The sequence below is a fragment of the Pogona vitticeps genome, chromosome 5 (genome assembly GCF_051106095.1).
Source record: "Pogona vitticeps strain Pit_001003342236 chromosome 5, PviZW2.1, whole genome shotgun sequence".
In the NCBI taxonomy this organism is placed as follows: Eukaryota; Metazoa; Chordata; class Lepidosauria; order Squamata; family Agamidae; genus Pogona; species Pogona vitticeps.
This window is the reverse complement of record NC_135787.1, coordinates 181,558,636-181,582,887: the sequence shown is the minus strand read 5'-3', so window position 1 is coordinate 181,582,887 and position 24,252 is coordinate 181,558,636. Positions and strand designations below refer to the sequence as shown.

Below are 24,252 nucleotides of genomic sequence, written 5' to 3'. Positions count from 1 at the left end.
GTGTTTGCACAATTCACATGCAGACTGTAGTTTCCTCCCAGTAACCCATCACCAAAAAAGCTTCTAATCAATCACAAAACAAGTCTAATAGCAACTGCTGAGGCTTTTAATTTCTCCTTTATGGGATAAATCAGGTCTGCTTTTAATCGTGACACACACACGTGTCCCTTTTTGCTATTTGTGCCCTTATTTTCCTAGCCTCAGTCTCCCATCTGTAAAAATAAAGGTTTAAATCCAAGAATTAGTCCCATCTGAAGTAGACTCATTGAATTAAAGGGAGTTACTTAAGTGCTGAAATGGTTGTAGCCCCGAAACAATGACCTACCTCACAATACCACCAGTGACCATTCTGTTGCTGCACAACAGAAGTGAGATCCAGATATGGGAATGATACATTTGAGTCTACATGTAATGATTGCAAAATAAAATATATTTGTTTGGATTAAACACCAACTTTGGCTTATCTCTTAGGCCTCATTTCCAACTGAAATCAAACTTTCTATACACATTTGTAACATCATTTTACTCTTTCTCCCTTCTTATTCTCTCCCCACCGTCCTGCTTCCCTCTACTTATTACTTTGGACTTTAAAATCCTTGAGAGTGGAGACCTGCCTGGTTTTATCTACCTCGCTTTATGTTTTATATACAGCAATGGCACTGTAAGGCTAACAGTAACAAAAGTGCACTTATTCCCTTCCACGTTTCAGTGAATGGCCAAGTACACGCTAAATCTTCCAAGGATTACAGTCAGTAATTGAAGTTAAAAAGAAAGCTAGTGGGTGTAGAGACAGTGGGGCCCTGCCCAGATCCATATTAAGAATTAGAGATAAAGGATGTTCATGGAAAGAAATGGCGAGTGAAATCAGACCAAAGTCTCCATCCAATGCACCTTATATGTCTAGTTCTGACCTCTGGTAAACTTCTTCCAAAGAAAAAATTGCTACCAAGTGTTTTTTTTAAAAAAAACATTTCTGGTGCGGCAAAGCTGTATTATAATTATACATAAATAAGAGGCTTCAGGCCTGAACACACAAGTATACATGATATTTTTATGGCTAAAGCCTATAGGCAATTTGGCTACAGCAAGCCAAGCAAAAGCCAAGGTTCTGCAGCCTGTGTTCACAAGTACAATTATTTCAGAGCCCCACCTAAAAGGCATACCTTTCCAAGTCTGGTATTATCCAGGATATGTGGTGGACAAACAGCAAAAAGGAGCACAGCTGTGTCTTAAGTTTATCTTTATATTATTCTCTCTACTGTCCCAGATTGCTTTTCAGATAATAAAACAATTAGATACACAAATAGTGCCAGATTCAGAGCTGGCAGTTAACACATACTTGGTGTCGTGCTTCCATCAAAACTGATCTGAAATTACACAATAGTGCACGTCATTGCAGGTTTTCTTCAGTTCATCTTTGCATGGAATTAAAAAAAGCATAACAAACATGACAAAAATTGGGCCAAAGATAACACATTATTTAGCTTGTGTTGATGCCTGACTTAACTGTTATTGTCATTTTTTAAAAAACCTTCCTTTTTACCAGTTACTAAATACACATGCACATCATAGAAATCAATGATACTGTTCTCTAAAGCTGTTACACAATGGATGAAATCCTGTTCAGTGATTGAAACGCTGTAACTTTTGGAAACAAACCGCCCTAAGCTAAGAAATCTCAGTAGACATATATTGCAAACTTAGCGCCTGTCCACAGTAGATACACAAACAGACCTTTTTCCCCATGCCAAACAGTGCTGTCAGGAAACCATATATCATAATTATATGCCAGTGACAGGCTCTGAGTCACACCACTCAGTGTGCAACAAAAAAGGTCTACAGAAATTTCTTAACTTACGATAATTCACCTCTAAAAATTACACAATTTGCATAACTCCACAACAGGATTTTAGCCAGTTTTGTAGTAAAAAGCAGCTAGGTTACAACTCATCCACCCTGCATGCCTGGATTATATATATTTACTTTGTCTCAACGTATCCTAATTTCATCAGATCTAGGGATAAAACCCAAAACAAAATAATTTTTCCAAGCTTTTGGGTTGGTCTACCTGCATCCTAGGTTTGTCAGAAAGAAGTCTCATAAATCCACTATACAGTGGCACCTCGCTTGATGAGGATAATCCGTTCCAGCGAAATCGCTGTAGAGTGAAATCCTCTTCAAGCGAAATAAAAAAAGCTCATTGAAATTCACTGAAAACCGCTTCAATGTGTTCCAATGGGCGAAATACCTCAGCGTCCAGCAAAGATCCTCCATAGGGCAGCCATTTTCCAATGCTTGTGCAGCGAAAAATCCGTCCTGAACACAGCAGGGAGCCATTTTGAATAGCCTGTGGCCATTTTGAAAACCCGACTATCAGCTGTTTTGATCATCGTAATGCGAAGAATTGGTTCCCGAAGCAGGGAACCGATCGTCGTAAAGCGGTTTTTGCCCATTAAAACATTGTTTTGCGATCACAAAAACTTCGTGAAGCGGATTCGTCATCAAGGGGGGTAATCGTTAAGCGGGGCACCACTGTAGTCTTTTAGCTCCATCACCCCCAGCCGCAAAGATCTCTTTTTGTCACTTGCTGCCTGCTAAGCTTGGAATTGGCTTGAAGATACTTCTGTGAGACATAAGAACGTAAGAAGAGCCGGCTCGATCAGGCTAAGGACCCATCTAGTCCAGCTTCCTGTATTTCACAATGGCCCCACCAGATGCCTCTTGGAGCACAGGAGACAACTAGCTTCACTGGAAATTTCTAATCAGTCAGGCTGGCAGATCAGGAGAGAAAACTTTGCAGCATGGATCAGACCCCTTAAAGGCTAATTAGCACTTAGCAAAACATCTTGCTAATGCACTTGCAAAATGATCCAAAGTGTGTTTTAAACACACAGCAAATGAGCCCAGAAACAGATATTAGATTACATGGGGGAAAATTATAGAAGAAGAGCATTTGGGTATCCCAATTTGAGTTTTTCTCACCTCAAAGTGTATGCGAATTAACTTTGTTTTCACAACTGGTTTTCAGGACCAGAGCATGAGATTCTTTTGAAGTTTAATTTCACAAATCTGAAAAACCTGCTTCAATCATTTCTCTGCAACATTTGTGTGCTCTAGCTTTAATTTTGACCCACCTCTAATGTCTGTTTCTGGTCTGAGTCTGCAGTGCAGTCTCATTTCTTTGCCACATCCCCAGGTCTATGTTGCCCTTTAACAGGCTTTGTATAACCTCAGGAGGTACATCAAAGCAGAATTTTTCAGGTGCACAACTCTGATTCAAGATCTTAGAAGCAAGTCTTGCAGGAAGATTCAAGTTGATATAAACCTTCTGTTGGGATGCCAGAAAGCTGGGGTTAAGGCAAAAAAAAAAAAAAATAGAATCCAAGCTGAAACATTAGATTCCAAGGGTTCAGAAGTATTTCCTGAGCAAATGGAGTACATGTTGCTTTCATTAGGAAAGGACCTAATTCTTTCCTGTTTACTGTTTTTCAAAAGATAAATATGTATACAACTGTGGATATCCCATTTAAAACAAAATAAAGCATTAAGTCCATGCTAAGTTCCCAAGTGGCAAAAATGTCTCAGGCAGGCTAGGCTATAAACAACAATAAAATAAAATGAAGATGATGTGCTGTCAACTCAATTTGGACTCATGGTTACCCTTTCTAGGGTTTTCTAGGTAGAAAGTATTCAGAAGTGGTTTATCATTCCCTTCTTCCAGGGCTACCCTGGGACTGTGCAGCTTGCCCAAGGTCGCACAGCCTGGCTCTACTCACAGGAGGCACAGTGGGGAATTGAACCCCCAATCTCTGGCTCCACAGCCACAAACCGAAACCACTGAGCCATCCAGTCAGCTCCCCTTAAACATAATGCAACCCTATTCTAAGTGAGAAGGACTATGGTGTCATACAATGCAAACTGACAGGAGAAAGCAAAGGTTTTTTCATTGTCTGTTTTGTTCCACTTGGCATAAAGAAAACCTGGCCTTCTGTAGAGCATGCAGTGATTAAATGTTCCCCTCCTTCTTCCTGTGCTACTGATGAGCACTTTTGAAAACACCAAGAATCAGAATATAATTGTGTTATTTTCCACCACTTTTTAATGTTTTGTAATTTTGTTTGCTTTCTGCTGCGACATCCATCTGGAAACTTTCCCTTGCATTCTGTCTTCCAGGGGGAAACACTGAGAGAAAGGGTGAGGCTGATCACAGGACGTTCAGCTCAGAGAAGGATCCACAGAAGAGACACTCGACACCCTTGCTGCCTCACCCTAAAAAGCACAGTGGGAGAGAGGACTCGAGGGCTACTCCTTTTCAGAAGGGATAACATCTACCCCCAAATGCCACTCTCTCTTCATCCAAGGAGAGGGACGTCTTGACCCCAAAATTTTAATGAACTGGAAAATGCTTTTGAGAGAGGTAGTGCAGCCCGGGTTGCTTTTTTGATTTGCCACTCCAAGAATCTCCCATCCAGCACGGTGACTCACCATGTTAGCTGGAGATCTGGGCAGTTTTAATCCAAAAAAAGGGAACTTCCAGGGGAACAAGAGAAGGCTTGCAGCTTTGTAGACGAGGACTGGATTGAAAGTGGGAACTAGAGAAGGCTTGGTTGAGCTGAAGAAAGAATAACTGTAGAGAATCATAGAATCACTGGATGTCCTTAGGGGATAGCTAGTCAATCTCTCACTTTAGGCAAGTAACCTAAAAGTAAAGCATCCTTTCAGTGAACAGAGACAGAAGGGTTCTTAGAAAGAATAAGAGACATAGAGCTTTTTAAAAAAGGATTGAGTATCTATTTATCAATTTATCCAGTATCTATTTATCCATTTATTTCAAAGATGTGTATACATGGGTGTATATATACAGTAGTATGCATGCGTGTATGTGTACATACACATACAGACATACGTATATATACTTATATACATATACACTCACATATACACATATATATCTACATATAAGTATGTATACATATACAGATTCACTACATATACAACTCTGGTTATATAGCTAGTAACTTACAGTGCCATCTGAAATTTACCACAGCGTATAACCAATTTAACCAAAATTCCAACTAGACCAGAGATCTTCAAGGTAAAGGTAAGGACAAAGCTAAGAAGCTAAGTCAGACTAAATATGAAGGTGCAAGTTTGTTCACCTGTCTTCTTTCTTGGTAGCCACTCCTAAACTTTGAAATTCTTTGCCAAGGAAAACTAACTACCCCCCTTTCTTTTTCCATTAGCATTCAAAGACAATTATATACAGGAGAAGCTTTGACATGTAAGCCGGTCTGTTGCTGATGTGTATCTTTTGACTGGTAGGGTGCTGTCTATACTATTCATTGTTGCCTGTAAACATTTAATTTACTTTATCTGTTTTACACTGAGCTACTTTCTAACATTCCACACTTAGAACTTCCCCCCCCCTCCTCTTCCTCCTTCAGTGTTTTGCAGTACTTGGTGAGTTAGCCATCTGGCTGTGGAGCCAACGGTTGGGAGTTCAATTCCCTACTGTGCCTGCCAGGAGAAAAACCAGCCTGTGTGGCCTTGGGCAAGCTGCACAGTCCCAGGATGCCCCCAGAAGAAGGGAATGACAAATTCTATACAGTCTATATAGAAAATGCTGAAAAGGGTTGCCATGAGTCAGAATTGACTTGATGGCACACAATTATTAAGCGGTCTGAATAACTGTGGTTTAAGTATCTCTCTGCAGAGACTTAGGTTGGGAGGTGGATTCCGCACTGTGCCTCCTCGTGAGAAGAACCATCCTATGTTGTCATGGGCCAGCTGCACAGTCCCAGCATGCCCCTAGAAAAGGGAAATGGTAAACCACTTCTGTTCATTATCTACCTAGAAAACCCTGGAAGAGGGTTGACATAAGTCAGAAGCATGCAGTTATTTTTATTATTATTCAAACCGGCATTGAGAGAATTAGAAAAAAAAACATGTGGAAAACTGTCATTATTAACTAATGGATACATAATGGACAACAGGGATCATCAGAGAAGGAAAGCGTTCTGCGAGGAAGCAAGCAAAAGGGATGCCTTATGATGAAATAACAGGATATAATAACCTAAACATGTCTGTGTGACTATGCACAAGTTTTCTTCAAAAGCAACCACAAACATTTCTCCTCTGCAGATATTTCAGCTTTGCTTGCCACATCCAGTAAGCGATTCAGCAAGAAGCTACAAAGATGAAGACGAGGAAGGACAGTTATCCTGTTCTGACCATCTGCTCTGAGAGGGATTTCAACAACAGAACAAACCGTCCCATGACCAGCTAGCCAGCCAAACCACTCCTGTACAGGCCAAACCACACTATATCCTTGTCAAATTGGGCAGTCAGAGGAAAGGAAATGATCCACTGCCTCATTTCTTTGACCTCACCACTGAATGCTGGGCATTTTGATTTGTCCTTATTAGGGCAATCGTAATAGCAACCTCTGGCCCTGAAATACATGCTATACGTCAGCTATAAAAGTAGAATAAGATGAAGCAGGTAGAAGAAAGAGAGGGAGAGAATAGAAAATCCATTATTTTGATTAACTTAGTTTGCATTCCGAGCTGCAACAGAAGTCTTCATTTAGAAGAAATACAGATATTAAAACAAAAAGCCACCAGCATCTTATTGTTCATCTAAAATGAGGCTGCGCCTCAGCTGGATGGCTATATTTTTATGTGCAATGAAAAAAATATAAAAAAAGAACCATAAGTACATTCACTTGCAAAGTGGAATAGGAGGAGAAACAGATAACCCACCAGCTCTATTCTCCTACCATTACCATTTCCCCCCTGGAAATACAGTAGGACCCCTATATTCAAGGGAGATTGGTTCTGAGGCACCTCGTGCAAATGCCGAAAACTGTGGGTAACAGTGAACACTATATACTGTATAACATACCATATTTGCCGATGTACAAGGCAACTTTTTGGGCCCAAAAAATATGCCTCCAAGTGGGAGGGTCGTCTTGTACGCCGGGTGCACTTCATTTGGGCCAGGAAGGAGCCACTACCACCGCCGCCGAGTGAGTGACGTGGGGCCGCGCTGGCCGGGGAGGAAGGCAGGCGGGCAGTCGGTCTGGATGGAGGGAGGGAAGCACAGCCTGCCATGCCTGAACGGCCAGAGCCCGCCGCTGGGCTGCCTGCCGCCCCGCGCCGCTGAGCCAGCCGCGCGCTCACTTGCCCACCACCCACCCATTTCCCCTCTTCTTCTTCCTCCTCCTCCTGCCACTGCCTGCTCAGCCTCTTCCCCTCTTCCTTATCCTCTCGCTGCTAAGCCAGCACGCTCACTCGCCTGCCACCCGCCCGCTTTCCCTCTTCTTCCTCCTCCTCCTCCTGCCGCCGCCCGCTCAGCCTCTTACCCTCTTCCTCCCCCTCTCGCTGCCATGCCTGAGCGGCCAGAGCCCACCGCCGGGCTGCCCGCCGCCCCGCGCTGCTGAGCCAGCAGCGCGCTTGCTCGCCCGCCACCCCCGCTTCCCCTCTTCCTCCTCTTCCTCCTGCCGCCGCCCGCCCAGCCTCTTCCTTGCCCTCCTCCCCGCTGGCCATGAATTTCCAGGGCGGGCCCGGGCAGAGCCCCGGGCAGCCAGCGCCGCATATTGGGGGATCGTCTTATACGGCCAGTCGCCTTGTACGCCGGCAAATATGGTACCAGTAGTCTATTTGACCCAGGGCTTTCCCTGTACCTGTAAGGGCAATAACTGGGGATGGATGGTAAGGATAACACTCTGCAAGATAGAGGGAGTCTCCTCAAGAGGGCAGGAGATGAAGCAAAATGGCTGTTACCTACAGTATTTAGCCTACTCTCTGGTTCTCTCTAGTGGCCAGTTCTGGCAATTGCATTGAATAAACATGGAGTTCTAATTTTTTTAATTAAGATTTTTAGAGTGTGGGTAAGTGAAATTAGCACTGACTGAAAGCCAGCTGTATCGTTTCAGCCTACCCATTTCCACTGCATACAATGCAATCATATGTTGATTGTTTGCGGAAATTCAGTAATTATTGAAATGCTGATTTTGTCTCATTTGAATTTGTTGACTTATTTTGTAACCAACTATATTCTCCCCTCCTTCCTTCAACCACGATGTTGTAACTTTTGAGCCACATGGGACACAATCCATTCTGGAAACATACCCTATAATAAAACTTTTTGGATTTCACAATTTTGAAGACAACTAACTGCACAAAAATATTGGTATGAATGTCTTTTCATTGTTTGATTCATGAGTGGGAAACTTTTGGCCTGCCTAATGTTACTGAACTCCCTACTGAAATGACAGAAAAGAAAAACATTCGGTACTCCAAAAAAGAGGGGGGCACCCCAAAAAAAACCACTCTCAAAGTGCTCGAATTATGTATTAAGCCCATCATTTCAGAAATGACAACATTTTGATCAGGCGCTTTTAAAATCTCAAGAAGCTACACAAAAAGCTTAACTTAAAAATGTAATAGCAAAAATATAAGTACTGTAGTACCATTCAGACTAATTTATTTGAATGTGATCTTTTCATGGATTACAATTCACATCTTCTAACACACTTCGAAAACTTTAAATACATTAAAACACTGTGAAAGATTATAACATGCCACTTTCTCAGAATGCAGCCAAGTTCAGATGTATCTTATACTTTAACAAATATACTATATTTTGTTACCAACTCACTACATCAAATAAGAAAGTATACGTTCTCAGTTATTGTCCCAAATCATTTTTTACAAAGTAAGCACCTTCTTGGACCCAGTCAGCCACATTTACAAACCTTCTTGACATTTATCGTTCAAAATAAAAATAAGTTAAAATACATTAGACAGGAAAAATAACACAGGAACACAAAAATATAGAAATTGTAAACATTTCTCTGTGGAGAAAAAAAAATCTTTTAAAAAAGTATCTTTTTTCCCCACAGAGATCTGTTACATGAGCTTTTATAACTCTTCCTTTGCTGAAACAGATTAGAAAAATAAAGAAAGGTCCACTGCTTTAGAGCCCTCAAAAATCCATTTTTCATCATTCTTCATTATTTTACTTTTACTTTTCCTAAACAGGAGCTGAGGCAGGAGGTGAACTGTGTTAGGGAGGACATTTTATTTGGTGAGGTATTTTCTTCTAGGCTGACCTTTGTTCTCCCTGACCGCATGGTCTGAGGGGGTGGGGTTTTAGCTTTAAATGTGGGCTGGCAGAAGCTGTAAGCCCTTTTCTGATTATAGAATAGAATTCTCTGATTCTATTTTTGACTCTAATCTGGTAAACAGGAAAACCAAATAGCATTGCATACACCTGGGGGGCAGGAAAGTTTTAAAGGTAGGATCAGACTTCCTCCCCTTTTTTAATTCGCTGACCAATAAGTCGAGATGGAGAGTGCAGGATCTGTTGCACTTGTAACACCGTGGCATGTTTTGTTTTCTTCCCAATGAGGTGCCTGAATGCTGTTAGTTGGTGGTCCTCTTGGAAGACAAGATCTGGCAGCTGGAGCCCTGTGTTCTAATCTCTGCACTCTTAGGGAGCAGGCCAGGTAAGTGGGGCTCGTTAGCCTTGGAAGGCAGCCCATATAGGAAAAGGAAAACTCCGATTTCAAACCTCCACTGCCTTGTGGCTATATCCACTGACGGAAAAGGCTTCAGCAGTTAACCACCAAGCTGTATGAAATCTTTTGTCTTTGCTGGAGGGAAGGTGGAGTACCACAGGACACGAAGGATGCAAACATTGTCACATTGTATAAGAACGAAGGGGACAGGGGTGACTGCAATAACTACTGTGGCATCTCTCTGCTCAGCGTTGTAGGGAAGCTGCTTGCCTGTGTTGTGCTGAAGAGACTCCAGGTGCTTGCAGACAAAGTCTACCCACAGTGTGGATTTCGAGCTAACAGATCCACCACCAACATGTTATTCTCCCTCCAACAGCTGCAGGAGAAATGCAGGGAACAACAACAGCCACTCTTAGTGGCCTTCATAGATCTTACAAAAGCATTTGACTTGGTTAGCAGGGATGACCTTTTTAAAATACTTCCCAAGATTGGATGTCCACCCTCGACTCCTTAACATCATCAGGTCCTTTCATGAGGAAATGAAGGGGACTGTAGTTTTTGATGGCTCAACATCAGATCCCTTTGACATCCGAAGCGGAATGAAACAGGGCTGTGTCCTCGCACCGATCCTGTTTGGGATATTTTTTGTTGTCATGTTGAAGCAGGCCTTTGGAACTGCAACAGAAGGTGTCTATCTCTGGACTAGATCAGATGGAAAGCTCTTTAACCTCTCTAGATTGAGAGGGAAGACCAAAGTCCAGCTGAAATGCCTGCGGGACTTCCTCTTCGCCGATGACGCAGCTGTTGTTGCCCATTCTGCTGAAGAGCTCCAACCACTCATGAATTGCTTTAGCAAGGCCTGCAAGACTTTGGACTAACAATCAGCCTGAAGAAAACACAAGTCATAGGCCAGGGCGTGGACTCACCTCCCTCCATTACCATCTCCACACAAGAATTGGAGGTTGTTCATGACTTTGTGTGCCTTGGCTCAACCATCTCTGAGACACTCTCCCTAGATGTTGAGCAGGATAAATGCACTGGCAAAACAGCCACTATGTTCTCTAGACTCACAAAGAGAGTATGGCTTAATAAGAAGCTGACGACATATACCAAGATCCAGGTCTATAGAACCTGTGTCCTGAGCACACTCCTATACTGCAGCAAGTCCTGGACCCTTTGTGCACGGCAGGAGAGGAAGCTGAACACGTTCCATGTGTGTTTCTCCAATGCAGTTATGAAATCATCTGACAGGACAAAGTTCCAAATAGAGTCGTCCTAGAACGAGCTGGAATTTTTAGCATGTATACATACATTACTGAAACAACGACGTCTACGTTGGCTCAGTTGGCTGGGGCATGTCGTAAGAATGGCTGGTGGTCGGATTCCAAAAGATCTCCTGTATGGAGAATTAGTGCAGGGAAAGTGCCCCAGAGGGAGACCACAGCTGCGATACAAGGACATCTCCAAGCGGGATCTGAAGGTCTTAGGAATGGACCTCAACAGATGGGAAACCTTGACATCACACCGAGGCCAAGAGGCAGTCCCGAAACCAGCCAAATGAGGGAGCTGGACAGGGGACAGATTGTATTTTGTCTTCAGTGTGGAAGGGATTGCCACTCTCGAATTGGCCTTCTCAGCCACACTAGAGGCTGTTCCAAGACCTCCATACAGAGCATATTATCATAGTCTCTCGAGACTGAAGGATGCCTAAAAAATTTACTTTTAGGTGATCCTACAAACCATCATCACCATAAACTGACAACAGTGGCACATGCTCAAGATCTTTAACTAACCCTTTAGGAATTAAGGTTTTAACTTTCAAAATCTGCCTCCCTTCTGACCAGAAGCCTTGCATCTGGCTTTGACTGATTGTGTGTCATCCATAAATGGCCATCCTTCAGCAAAAACCTATAGCTGTAAACTGTGATTTAACAAAAAGGATCCTCCTCCCTCCTTCTTCATGTTCTTAAAATGCTTACTCATGCACTCCTTCAACAGTTTTCCCCCTGAGCTATATGTCTTTCAGCATGGACACCTAATTGCATTCATCATGAATATGCTGCTGCATGTTCAAAAATACAGATTATTGTAGAGTTTGAAATTCATTCGATTTTTAACAAACTGGGTTTTTAGTACACTTCCAGTATGTGCCAAGAAGACATCAGTAATACCTGCCGGGCTTTGGTGCTCGAGAAGAATCGACTGAACAACTGGTGTTACTATGGAGCAACCTCTCTCTCTTTTTGCATGTTTAGTTCTATACAAAAGAGTAATAACTAGTCTGAGCTCAGTACATCCTTTGCCACATATTAGTGAATACAGTGGTACCTCGCTAGACGACGACCTCGCAAAATGACGGATCCGCATGAGGATGAGGTTTTGCAATCGCTATAGCGATTCACAAAACAGTGATTCTAATGGGTGATTTTTGCTGGACAATGTTTGGGTCCCTGCTTCACAAACCGATTTTCGCAAGACAACGATTTTACCACTGATTGGCGCTTCGCAAAATGGGTGTTTTCAGGACCAATGCTTCGCAGGGCAGCCATTTTAACAGCTGACTGGCGCTTCACAAAACGACAACAATTTTTCTCTATTGGAACACATTAAATGGGTTTCAATGCATTCTATAGGAATTCGGCAAGTCAACTCCTCCATAGATTTAACTGATTAAAGTGGGCCTACTCCAATGCTAAAGTAAGTCACAGTAAGAGTAGGTCCATTTGAATTAATGGAACTTATAGAGGAGGTGACTCACCAAATTTCCATTGATGCAGTGGGTCTGCTCTAGTGTCATTTTACTATGCAGGATTTTATTTTAATGTTATTTGCATCAGGATTTCGGCCAATGCGAGAAATCAATAGAAGTATTAAACACAACTTTTGGTTGAATCATTGATCTTTTCAAAAATGGCTAGTTCTTTGATAACCTTCAATCTTTTTGGTATACATTGAACCTTACAGTACTCCAGAAATAAAGCTGTACAGAATGCATGTTTTGCTTCCTTCTATGCAAATCTATGTCACCAGTAGTTTTAAGCTTAAACTTTAATGCTTATCATAAAATGTTGTTCAAATGTTCTTTCAGCTAACAGTAGCAGTCGTCCCATCACAATAAAGTTCCCCCAGAAAGCAAATAAAATAAAATAAAATAAAATAATCAACAAAAATGAAAAGTTTTTTATTTCTGAAAGAAAAGGGGGAGGTAAATAGAGACAGTTCTCAGACCCTTCATAATATTTTTCCTACATTAAACAAGTTTCAGATTTGCAATTCTTTCTTTCAACTCTTTCTGTGGATGGCAGCACTTGCCAGTTGGTGGGTTGTAACTAGAGATGGCGAGGGTTCGTATTCGTATACAAATATGAAGTCAACTGGCACAGGCGGCCCGCTTGATTACCTCCCACCCACCCCCAGACCCTGCCGGACCACTTACCGCACGGCGTGCATGACCAGCGCCCTCTCCTGCACCTCAATCACAGCAGTAGATTGGCTGCCGCAGTCTCGCCTCCCTGCTCGCCCAGCCACTCCAGCAAAGGAGTGGGAGGACATACTGCCCTGCTCAGCCATGGAGTGGTTGGGAAAGCAGGAGGTGGGGCTGCGGCAGCCGAGTAACTGTTGCGACTGGGGCACAGGACAGGACACTGGCCACAGGCACCGCACGAGCAGGTAACCAAGCCACCTGTGCCCGCAGGCTTCATATGTGTATATGAATACGAAGCCCCATCTCTAGTTATAACATAAAATGGTAGCTTTCTTCACATCACAGTATCAGTTATAAAAGACCCTAACTCAAGGGTCCCCAAACCCCGGTCTGTGGGCTTCCTGGAACTGGGCCGCCGAGACAGATCTCTGCCCCCCCCGCATGGTGGGGGTGTCCACTCACGGAGGGCTGTGTTGCTGTTCCCGCGCATGCGTGTGAGCGCGACACCCCCCACGAGAGTGACGCACACACCCCACGAGAGCAAGGGGTGCCCCGCCCCCTGCGCACAAAGCACCCCCAACTGGTCCACGGTCCAAAAACAGTTGGGGACCGCTGCCCTAAGTGTCTGTTCCATGCCTCCAAACCATGCTTAGGTTGATCCTTCTGCTGTTCTACACACATCTAGCTTCAAAGTAGCAATGAAGATGAAACAAATAGTAACACAGAATCCCACCCCATACAGATACTGCCCAAATAACATGTCTGTTAAGAGTGTGACCTGTAACATCTGCAGTTTCCCAACCTTTGAGGGCTTGAGTGAAATTGGAAGCCCCTTGAAGCAACATTTTTTGGGTTAACTGAATTTGAGTGTGCATATGTTTCTGTGACTCATTCATGACTGTGTGTGCATGTGCATGCATGCATGGATGGGGCCAGAGTAATGATATTTGAGGGCACATTTCAAAAGCAGAAGCACGTGACTCCTGACATGCTTACCTAAAGCCAATTTATTCTCACTCAGCCAAAAATGGTTCCTCATTATTCTACTGTAACAATAATTGCATAAATTTTCAAAGAATGTTCATGTTTAAATACATTTAAACATAAATGTTTAAAAGAAAATTAACTCTGCAACTTTTATTCCCCTCCCACAGGTGTTACCTCACCCTGTCCCAACTGTCTTTAATTAGCATAATTACCTACATTCTCTCCTATCTCCCTGATAACCAACCACACTCCTCCTTATTTCACTCCCTCAGTCCCTGTCATGTCCACACAATATTCACTAGAGAGGTAACAGAGGTTCCTCGTGAACATGCTCAAGAAAAGACCTTACAAGCTCAACAGCCTAACATGCATTAAAATGATGTATGCTCCATTCTGACCTAACACAGCAAAACATTTCTGAAAAGACACCATACAGAAAAATTGGCCAATAAAGTTGAAATAAATGTGTGGGGGGGGGATTATATAAACTGTATCTGTCAAAACGCTGGAGATTATTCACCGAAATTTAAAGACCTATGCATAAGTAATTTCATACATTTTCTAACTCAAAACTGGCATGGACAAACCTACTCCTACACGAATAAATTCCAGATCAATCCATTTCATCTTCAGGATATAAACCAGTGGTTCTCAACCTCGGACCCCCAGATCTTATCAGACTGCAACTCCCAGAAATACTGGCCACCAAAGCTAGTGGTAAAGGCTTCTGGGAGTTGCAGTCCATCTGGAGACCCAAGGCTGGGAATTACTAGCATAAACTACAGAACTTAACAAGCACACCATTTTTTTATTACACAGATAGAATATGATTCATGTGATACAGCTTTAACCCAGCTGCTCCTGTAGCCCTATAATTAATGGATAGGAAGATGGATAATTAGATAGATAGGTGTGGTATGTAAAAAAAGTTCATGAAGTGTACAAACTGTACTAAAAGCAGTGGTGGAAAACGAGCTTTATTTTTATACATATTGCCAAAAAGACCTTTAAAAATTATAACACAGGATAGTTAGAGCAAACGTATGAGGTGCTTCAAAGACTGGCTCAAGGACTAGGACATCATGGTACAAAGATCACCTATGAGAAGACAAGGGACGTTCTACTGGACTAGACCAAAGGTCCACCTTGTCCAGCTTCCTGCTTCCACAACGGCCAACCAGATTGCTATAGAAAACAGACAAGCAGGATAGAAAACCACTAGTTATCTTCTGTTGTTGCTTTGCAACAGTTAACATTTGTTCCCATACTGCCTTTCAATCTGGAGAGATCTAGGAAATCACTATCAAGTGGAGCCAGCTGAGATCACCTGGCGTGCAGGTGGATGACACGGTGACATACCTGTGCAGCCTTGGGCAAGCTGCCTGCTCCCAAAGTGCCACAAGAAAAAAAATGACTGGTAAACCACTTCTGAGTACTTTATACCCAGAAAACTCTGAGGGGCATCATATGTCTGAAACAACCGGACAACACATAATTACAGAGGTGCCTCGCTAGACAGTTACCCTGCATGACAGTTTTTTTGCTAGACATTGACTTTTTGCGATCTCTATAGCGATTCGCAGAACAGTGATTCCTATGGGGGAATTTCGCTGGACAATGTATCTGGTCCCTGCTTCGCAAACCAATTTTTGCTAGACGACGATTTTGACAGCTCCCTCCGCGCTCACAAAACAGGTGTTTTCGGCACCTGAGCTTCGCAAGATAGCGATTTAAACAGCTGATCAGCGGTTTGCAAAGCGGCTTTCCTATGGCCGATCTTCACTAGACAACGACGATTCTTCCCCATTGGAACGCATTAAACAGGTTTCAATGCATTCCAATGGGGAAATGCTTTTCCCCATTGGAACTACGGCAGAATGGGATTTGAACTTGGATCTCTCAGGTCACAGTCTCACACTCTGCAACACATTGGACAAATTTCCTCTCCTCATTGCAGCCCTCCATTTGCAACCCAGGGAAAGCAATTATGACCTATGCTGCAGACTAGTTGCAAAAGTTACTGAGATAATGTATGTGAAGGATGAAAAAAATTACTATGTTAAGTATATAGCTCTCAGAAAGTCCTACATGTCATCCTACATACGAGCTGCAGAGGTATTTGTCAATTCCCAATACTCACATAGCCAAAACAGTACCAACAACATATCAGAGGCTTGGGATAACTGGAAGGTTTATAAACTCAAAAGCACCTGTGAACTGATCAGTGAGAATTGAACACAGCCAGCATTTATGGAAAATTTAATGAAATATGTTGGGAGAAAAGCATGGCTCACATTTTCATTGTAGGCCCTATTTGCTATACATTAGAAACTGAATGTTCTTATGCCAGCTTTCCCCATTCAGACAAACCTCAAAGATTGCCTCCCATCATTTCCTTCCTTTAACCATTATCAGTCTTTGAGGATCAGAAGTCGTGGGATCACGTTGGAGTGAGAAGAGTAATTTACAGACATTTAAAGAGCTGCCAAAGGACTCTTTCACAACATTTTGGATCATTCTGTGTTTGGCGCGGGAAAGTCATTCATGGTTCTGTTTCATATCAATCCATCCTTTATGTTTCAATACTTGTTGCTCATATGATCTCAGGCAGGCTTTTAAACTGCAGCTTACCTCAGTTCTGCAAAAAGCAGCAGCTTAGTATGAATCTGGATACCTAAGACCTACAAATTTGGTAGGATGCACTTAGTTTGTTAGGAATGTGGAGTTGCAAGGTGTGCTAAGGAATGCAGCTAATTTGCTGCAGTTGAAGTCATTATCTTTGTATGAGAAGGTCAGGTACCTTGTGAGGCTGATTTGCACAATATCGTGATACATGTCTCTATGAAATGGTTATTATTTCTTTGTTGTTGTTTTTTCTTCCTCATGAACACTCTAATTCTTATACCCTATGCCCTTATCCTTCACCAGGAAAAGATTCCAGCAGGCTGTGAGTCAGGCAGCCCAAAGACATTCCTTAGCCATTACATGAGATTGTGTCACCTTCTAACAAAGGTGAACTGGATATTTGAATGCACTTTTTAAAAGCAGAGATAGTAAGGATGTGGAAAGTTTATTGCTTAGAAATTTGCTAAAAGGACCACAGAATTATGTGACAAAATCAAATTGGGTTGATTTTTTATCAAGACAAACACAAGCCCCCAATGGCTATTCTAATGTGGTCATTTTTCACACAGTTCATTTAATTAGGATATCGTAGTCTACATTCATTTATCCAGAATCAGTGTGTTAAGTTATCACCTCCATCTTTGAGGAAATTTTGACCTGCATATATCACTATCACTTCTGCAGATTCTCACATTTACAAGTCATGCCACAAAATCTAGAATTTGAAGGGATAAAAAGAGAGAAACAAGAAATACAAATCTGAATTACAGAGGAGGGGTTAATTCTTAATGTTTAAGGAAGAGGTTAATTCTTAGTATTTAATGTTTCGAGTCATTGCTTGTGGAAACTTGGTAAGTTTCACACTGAATTTTTTAAAAAGTCATAATGCCCAATTAGATTCATGTTGCTAGAATCAGCTACCTGGCTTGATACAGTCAAAAAAAAGAATTCAGTAATTTCCAAAATTACAAGAGCACTTAAATGATAAAGGGCAATTCCTGCCCCTTATGAATTTTACAATGTGACTAACACTGGAGAACAGCAAAATGATACAATTTTTAAAATCAATCCCTTATGATAAATTTTTGTGCATCCTTTTAGTTACTTCTTATCCTCTGTGTCTAGTATTTACCTAGAAAATGAGCAACCTTCAGATTTCCTGCTGATAAAGGCAGCTTCTGAATTATCAAGTTAGCAGCCAAGAATTTTACTCAGGGGATGAGAGCGTAAAAAACCTTATCCTTATCCATTCATAACAAAGCAGGATGTGACCGGGGAGGGAGAGGTGTCCTAGCATTTTCTCACAACTAAGCAACATGCTCCTTCCTCTCTCTACCCATCACAGCCCTGTTTCCACAGCTTTAAAAAGAAAACCCACAACTTTGGAAGCCCAAACACACCAGGACAAGAAATCAAGCGTTGCTCACCTGGAAAGACCCGAGATATTTGTTCTGCAATAGGCGCCACTGATCATGCCTGGAAAATGGCAATTAGAGGATAGTGCTCTGCCGGTTGACAACTTCAGAGAGAGCCGTTAAAGCTACGAGGAGGGGAGGAACGAGGCCACACAAAAAATATCCCCTATGCGCCTTTAGGAAGCTGGAGGAGGATAGTGGTTGTGCTTCCTCTCTACTTTGCTAGGTAACTAACTACTCTGGGCGGACCCTTTGGTGCGTATCACACGGCAGGCAGCCTGAATCGCTCACTCCGATCCACTATCCTCTTCTCAACCCTCCTCCGCCCACTTAATCTCTCTACACTGCGATCATATGATCCCAAACTCCCCCTTCCTCCTCCCCCCCCCGTATACACTACCTTTACTGTATTCTCTCTAATAGAGCCTCGTTTGCAAATCTCGGGCCCATCCTTTGCAAAGAGGGGGGATCTTGAAGTTTTTCCCCCCCTCAGCTGTTCCATTATGGTGTAACAAAGTAAACAGGAAAACAGGATTTCCCCCACCCACCCCTTCCCAGTTTTGCCTTTGTCTGGATTAGTGATTATAGAGCCACTGGAATGTGAAACTCCATGCAAAGCTTTTTGCTTCCTTACAAAGACCTGTTTGCCCGTTGCAGGTTCAGCCAGCATTTTTGTGCAAATGGGAATGTTTCAAAAATGAGGAGGCTGTCTAAGCTGCAACCACGTGTACACAAATGGAAACACAGTACCTTGTGGTATATTAAACTATTTTTATAGAAGCGTTCAAAGACCAGAGAGCCCATTTCATCGAATGATAAAATTATAAAATTTGGGGCCAAATAACTAAAGTTCATTTGATACAGTTCTGTTCAATGCCCAAATGTCTGCAAAGCAAGCACCTCCATCTAGAGTTGCTATCCATACAAACAACTAATGTATGAAAAAGCAGAGCATCTTTGTCACTGATATTTCATGTTCTGCGGGACAGTATCCAGGCACTGAACATCTCAAAGAGCCACCTGAGGCATTCAAATAAAACCCTGGCTCTTTTGTAATTGTTCTGTTTATCTGTTCATTGTTTTCTTATTGTTTTCTTTTATCTCCAGTGCTGGCTAGATCATAAAAGATATGTTAGGTAAGGAAGAAAATTTCTTCTCACTACAGCAAGTGAGAGACAATACAGTACTGTTTTACAGTTTTCACATAATAATTCCTGTAGCACTCTGTAAATCAAGCATCCTTTCCATCTAAGAAACAAGGAAGAGGAAAAGATTGGCTGTGTAAAAGGACGCAAGCCATCCATCCAATATTCTGACCAACAAGGCAGTAACAATTATACGTCATTAGTTTATGCAAATTGCACAGGATACACAATCTGTGGAAGATACTCCGTCTGCATAAAATGCGTTGTTAGTTTATACATAAATAGAATGTTCTTTTCCTTTAAGAAGCAAAGCACACACAGAGAGAGAGAGAAAATACAGTAGATGACTCAACTGATGGTTTTAAAAGAAATGAACAATCCATCCACTGCTTTTCATTCTTAAAAACCCAAACAAGGAAGCAGCCATGCAGATTTTACTCATTTGTGTAAACTGATACACAATTGGCCTCAAATGTCTAACTCAGTGTCATCAACATAAAACATTGCTCCTCTCATGGGGCAAGGAGAAATTTGAGAAGAATCCTTATACAGTACGTACTTTATGCAATAAAACATGATTTTCTTACATTAAAAAAAAATTAGCGCTGGGGGATAGGTCATCTCACTTGATCACCCCACCTGGTAAATCTCCCAGGAATGAGCACTTTGTCATCAAGGAATGCTGTGAAATTCAATGGGAACAAAGAAATGTAGCAGGTACTTGTCACCTCCCTACATTCCTAAATCTATATGAAGATCTGTGAATGGATTATACTATCTTTGGATCAGGACAACAAGACCTGATCACACCAAATAGTGCAGCATAGGTTTCATTTATCTTCCAACCTAATAGCTGATCAAAGTCTTTGCTTTGATTGGCATGCTTTTATGACTGTCACATCCTGAACGTGAAGTCGCTAGAATGAAATTTGGTACATATTTTCAAGACACAATCAAATGATTTATGTTAGTGACTCAACCCCAATGCATTTTGACTGGGTAGAGAGGAAAGGTACAGAATATAAATGCAACATCTGAGGTGGTTGAGGTTGTTGTTCCTATATATTATGTATTATGTAATACAGTTTTTGCTGCCTGTCAGAAGTTGAATGGAAATGGAGCCATTCTACTTTCCCTCAGGAAGGAATCCCACACTTGGTTCCTATTGCACGGAATGCCCTCTCTCGTGTACCCAAACACTTATTCTCTTGGGATGATGAGAAGCATGCCAGCACTGCTTCTGCCGAGGATTTGAGATTTGAGGTAAGGACATATAGGGGGAGACAGTTCGTCAAATATCTTGGCCCCAACGAAGATATTCACCCTTCTAATAAAATTGCAAATGGATGTTAAGGAAACTTTTACAAATATGATTGCCTTATATGAAAGATGCCAGACTCCCCAACCTTTAAAAAAAAAATCTTCCTGTATACCATATCCCGGAAAACAGTAATTTGTCAAAATCTATTGGCGTTGTGCAGGAAAAAGAAATGTGTTTGTTGTTAAAAATCCAGCATAATGACATTAACATCTGCTCATTGTTTAAAGAATACTATTAACTCTTCACTATCTGGAAGAGTAAGGAATGCCATAAATTACTTCCAATTTGTTGTAGAACAAGTAGGAAATTTGTCTTTAAGGCCTCCAGTGCTAACCCAGGGATCACCATCAAATCCTGTCCAAATGCTTTTGTTTAAATGAGTACTTTTCCTTTTCATTTCAAGCAGCCGCTGATTTTGCCTACTTTAGTAAACAGGACTAGGGCAGCAATGGCAGTGTCAAGCACCTCCAAGATACTGCTGGGCATAAAAAGCAATAGAAAGCAATGTGATCATATTTAATTTAGATTTAATTCATTGGCCAGACTGCAAATTACATTGGAACATCCATGATTAAATCTGCAGCCATTTTCCCCCTCTCCTCTTTTCCGTTTTTTCAAAACGATATGTAGAGGTGGAAAGCTGTCTGTCTGGTCAGAGTGAAGAAGAGGAATATTTAACCACCCATGATATTTTATATAAAATTTAGTCCCTGCTGGCAGCTCCCTGTCTTGTGAAGTAAAAAAATATATTGTTGTTTAGTCGTTAAATTGTGTCTGACTCTTTGTAACCCCGTGGACCAGAGCACACCAGGCCCTCCTATCATTAGCTCCATTTAGTTGGATGGAAGCGTATTCTCCATTCAAATGTATACTGTACCAGGTTTAAAGACTCTAGATAAGATCTTCTTGTTGTTTAGTCATTAAGTTGTGTCCGACTCTTTGTGACCCCATGGACCAGAGCACGCCAGGCCCTCCTGTCTTCCACTGCCTCCTGGAGTTGGGTCAAAGTCATGTTGGTCACTTCAATGACACTGTCCAACCATCTCATCCTCTGTCGTCCCCTTCTCCTCTTGCCTTCACACTTTCCCATCATCAGGGTCTTTTCCAGGGAGTCTTCCCCTTCACGGATTGCTGCCTTGTCGTGGCGAAGGGGCTTGAGTAATTCAGAGAAGCTATGGGCTATGTCGTGCAGGAACACCCAAGACGGACAGGTCATAGTGGAGACTTCTTACTAAACATGATCCACCTGCAGCAGGAAATGGCAAGCCACTCCAGTATCTTTGCCAAGAAAACTCCATGGACAGAAACAAAAGGCTAATATATATATATAGGTATACTCTATAAAGCAGCCTTGTATTTACCAATTTTTTGCCAGCCATCAGGAGCAAGGAACTCACGTGAGTAAGGTTAGCAGAGTTCACTCTTCCTCCTCCACAAGTCGATATGGGATCTAACCATGTAACAGGGGAAATACACATTCACTGAGATTAGACTGCTTTTACCCCACAATGCCATTTCCTCAGAGATACAGGCCTTAGCAATCAGAACTGCAAATTAAGCCTGTTTATCTTTCACTGAACAATCACAAAATATAGCCTGCTGAAATGCAAGACATGTACGGGAAAAGCCCAAGTTACAATGAATAGACTTTGTAAGTGCACGGTACATGCAAAGCGAATCATGGAGTTTGAATTCCATGCTGGGTCCAGAGCAAAATAAGAGCCTAAGAATGGAAGAAGAATCATGCTAATTGAGGGCAACAGTTTACTGGTCCAGCATTTTGTTCTGCAAGATGCCTCTGAAAAGTTCCTTCCTCCACAGTCAGCACTTAAACACAGCAGGCCAGTAGAAGAAGGAGAAGTGAGTTACCTCTATCCACTCCTCTTCTCCAGCTTGCTTGATAGAAGGTAATTTCTGCCAAACCAAGAAGTTCTCTATAATGGCTGTACCACCTCAGGTGTACAATGAGCACAGAAATGCAGGTTATTTAAAACCACCACAACAACTGAAGGTTAACAATGTCTGTGGATTTACTTACAATAACTCATTGGAGAACCTATCAAAAGTCCCTTCCACCATGTCCTCTTTTCCCCCTACTGTAATAACTGTATTCTTGGCTTTACATTCATCCTAGCTGCCAAATTCACATGACAGCCAAAACTGACCAAAAAAAATTGGTTGATTTATTTTTCTCCCGACCAATGCCGGTGCCCATGGGCCTACAGTGCTGGTTTGTTTGTTTGATGTATAACCTACCTTTATCCCAAGACTAGGACTCAATGCAGCTCACCACAGATAAAAACCAATAAAAATTATGACCATAGAATTATACAACTGGAAATACTAGCATTTAACCTGTTGGAGGAGGGGCCAACTAGTCTCCTTTGGAAAGGGGTTCTGGACTATGGGAGATCCAACAAGCAATTTACACTACAGTGCAGCCTAATATTATGGGCCACTTCTGCCTGGCAGGAAACATACTACATTTTAGTGTGTTCACTGAGATCCTTGATATATTTTGTTCTATACGTTCTTCCTCGCTTTGGGAAGTGTCACTGCATATGTATCTCAGTGTTTAGATGTCATATAAGCCTCTCGATTTCCCCTGGTTATCTAGATAAGTCCTATTACGTGTGTCAGGCTTTTCAGATTTGGGGGTAGCATCTTCTCAGTGCTGATACCAATTCCATACAGTGGTTGTCCCAAGGAAGTTCATTAAACCACACTGCCTTCTGCCACCATATCAAAACTTTGTTTGAGAATGGATCACCTGGGTTTTTTGGTTTGTGTGTGTCCTTTTGGAATAGATCACCTGATTTTTTTTATGTGCTACTGCTGCATTAATTGTTCTAAGGTCCCTTTATTATGTCTTATAATAAATGGTTCTTAAGCTTTCTTTGTTCCTATTGATTACTTTATTGGGAAATGCTTCATATGCACACAAATAAACTGAGGAGTTAAACAGCACAAAGAATTAGAATTTAGACTCTTAATTTTTGGTACATAATGTTAAACTGTCTTCTTGAGGAAGTCGAACTGCTATGTACCCATTCTTTTTAAAGAAGTGGTCCTTCTTCTAAAACATGACAGCTCCACAGAATATAATGAATCCCTCTTATCTCAGAACACTCCTCTACAGATTTCCAGAGTGGAGTATTCTGTATTTTTAACCCCCACCCCACCTTTCTGGCAGTTCTTCATAATATCAGAGTAGCAAGATGTGATTTCAGGCCCTTCTCTTGCTGTGAACGGAAACTTGATGAGAAAACCATATTTCCTAACACTGGCTTCTGTGTCAGCACTGTGCAAAATGATGCAAAATCCAGCACCAAAAGGAACATAACATTTTATCAAAGTGATAAAAGGAAGATTACGTCCACTGAAGTATTTCCTTGATGTGTTTTAAGTGCTTTGGTGGAGTAGCGGGATCTTGAACAATGATTTCCCAGTAATATCAGGGGGCAATGCGGGAGGGGGACGGTAGAGGCGTGAATCAGTTACTCTTCCAAGCCTTCAGACAACTCAAGTGGAAAATGTAGTCCGCATAACTTTCCTCCTGCAGTGGAGCCATATTAGTACGTTGTGGATACTAGTTTTAAAAGGGTCAAGCCAAAGCCATCAAGTAAAGAAAGCACAGTACATTTTCAATCTTTATGATCATTTCTGACCACAAATCTTTAAGATGGTAACATCAGCCAGTTACATTCTGTTCCTAAAGGCCATAAGCAGTGTTCTATGAATGATAGCCCTTATAGGGTGGCCAGACATACCACAGGGTTACTCTCTTCCATCAGACACCAGATTGTCCCCCA

General features: G+C 41.9%; 1 protein-coding gene across 32 annotated transcripts in view; it reads right to left on the bottom strand.

Annotated features, from left to right (window-relative positions):
- Positions 1 to 24,252, bottom strand: part of CALD1 (caldesmon 1) — a 210,657-nt gene that overhangs the window by 49,194 nt on the left and 137,211 nt on the right. For 9 of the 32 annotated variants that reach the window (XM_020811395.3, XM_078376388.1, XM_078376389.1 and 6 more), the window contains exon 1: positions 17,987 to 18,322. The exons of the other annotated variants lie outside the window; for them this stretch is intronic. In XM_020811395.3, the coding sequence (XP_020667054.3) occupies positions 17,987 to 18,033 (47 nt within the window). In that variant the 5' untranslated portion in view covers positions 18,034 to 18,322. Of the gene's footprint in view, positions 1 to 17,986; positions 18,323 to 24,252 lie in introns of those variants that run through there. 32 annotated transcript variants of the gene reach the window in all.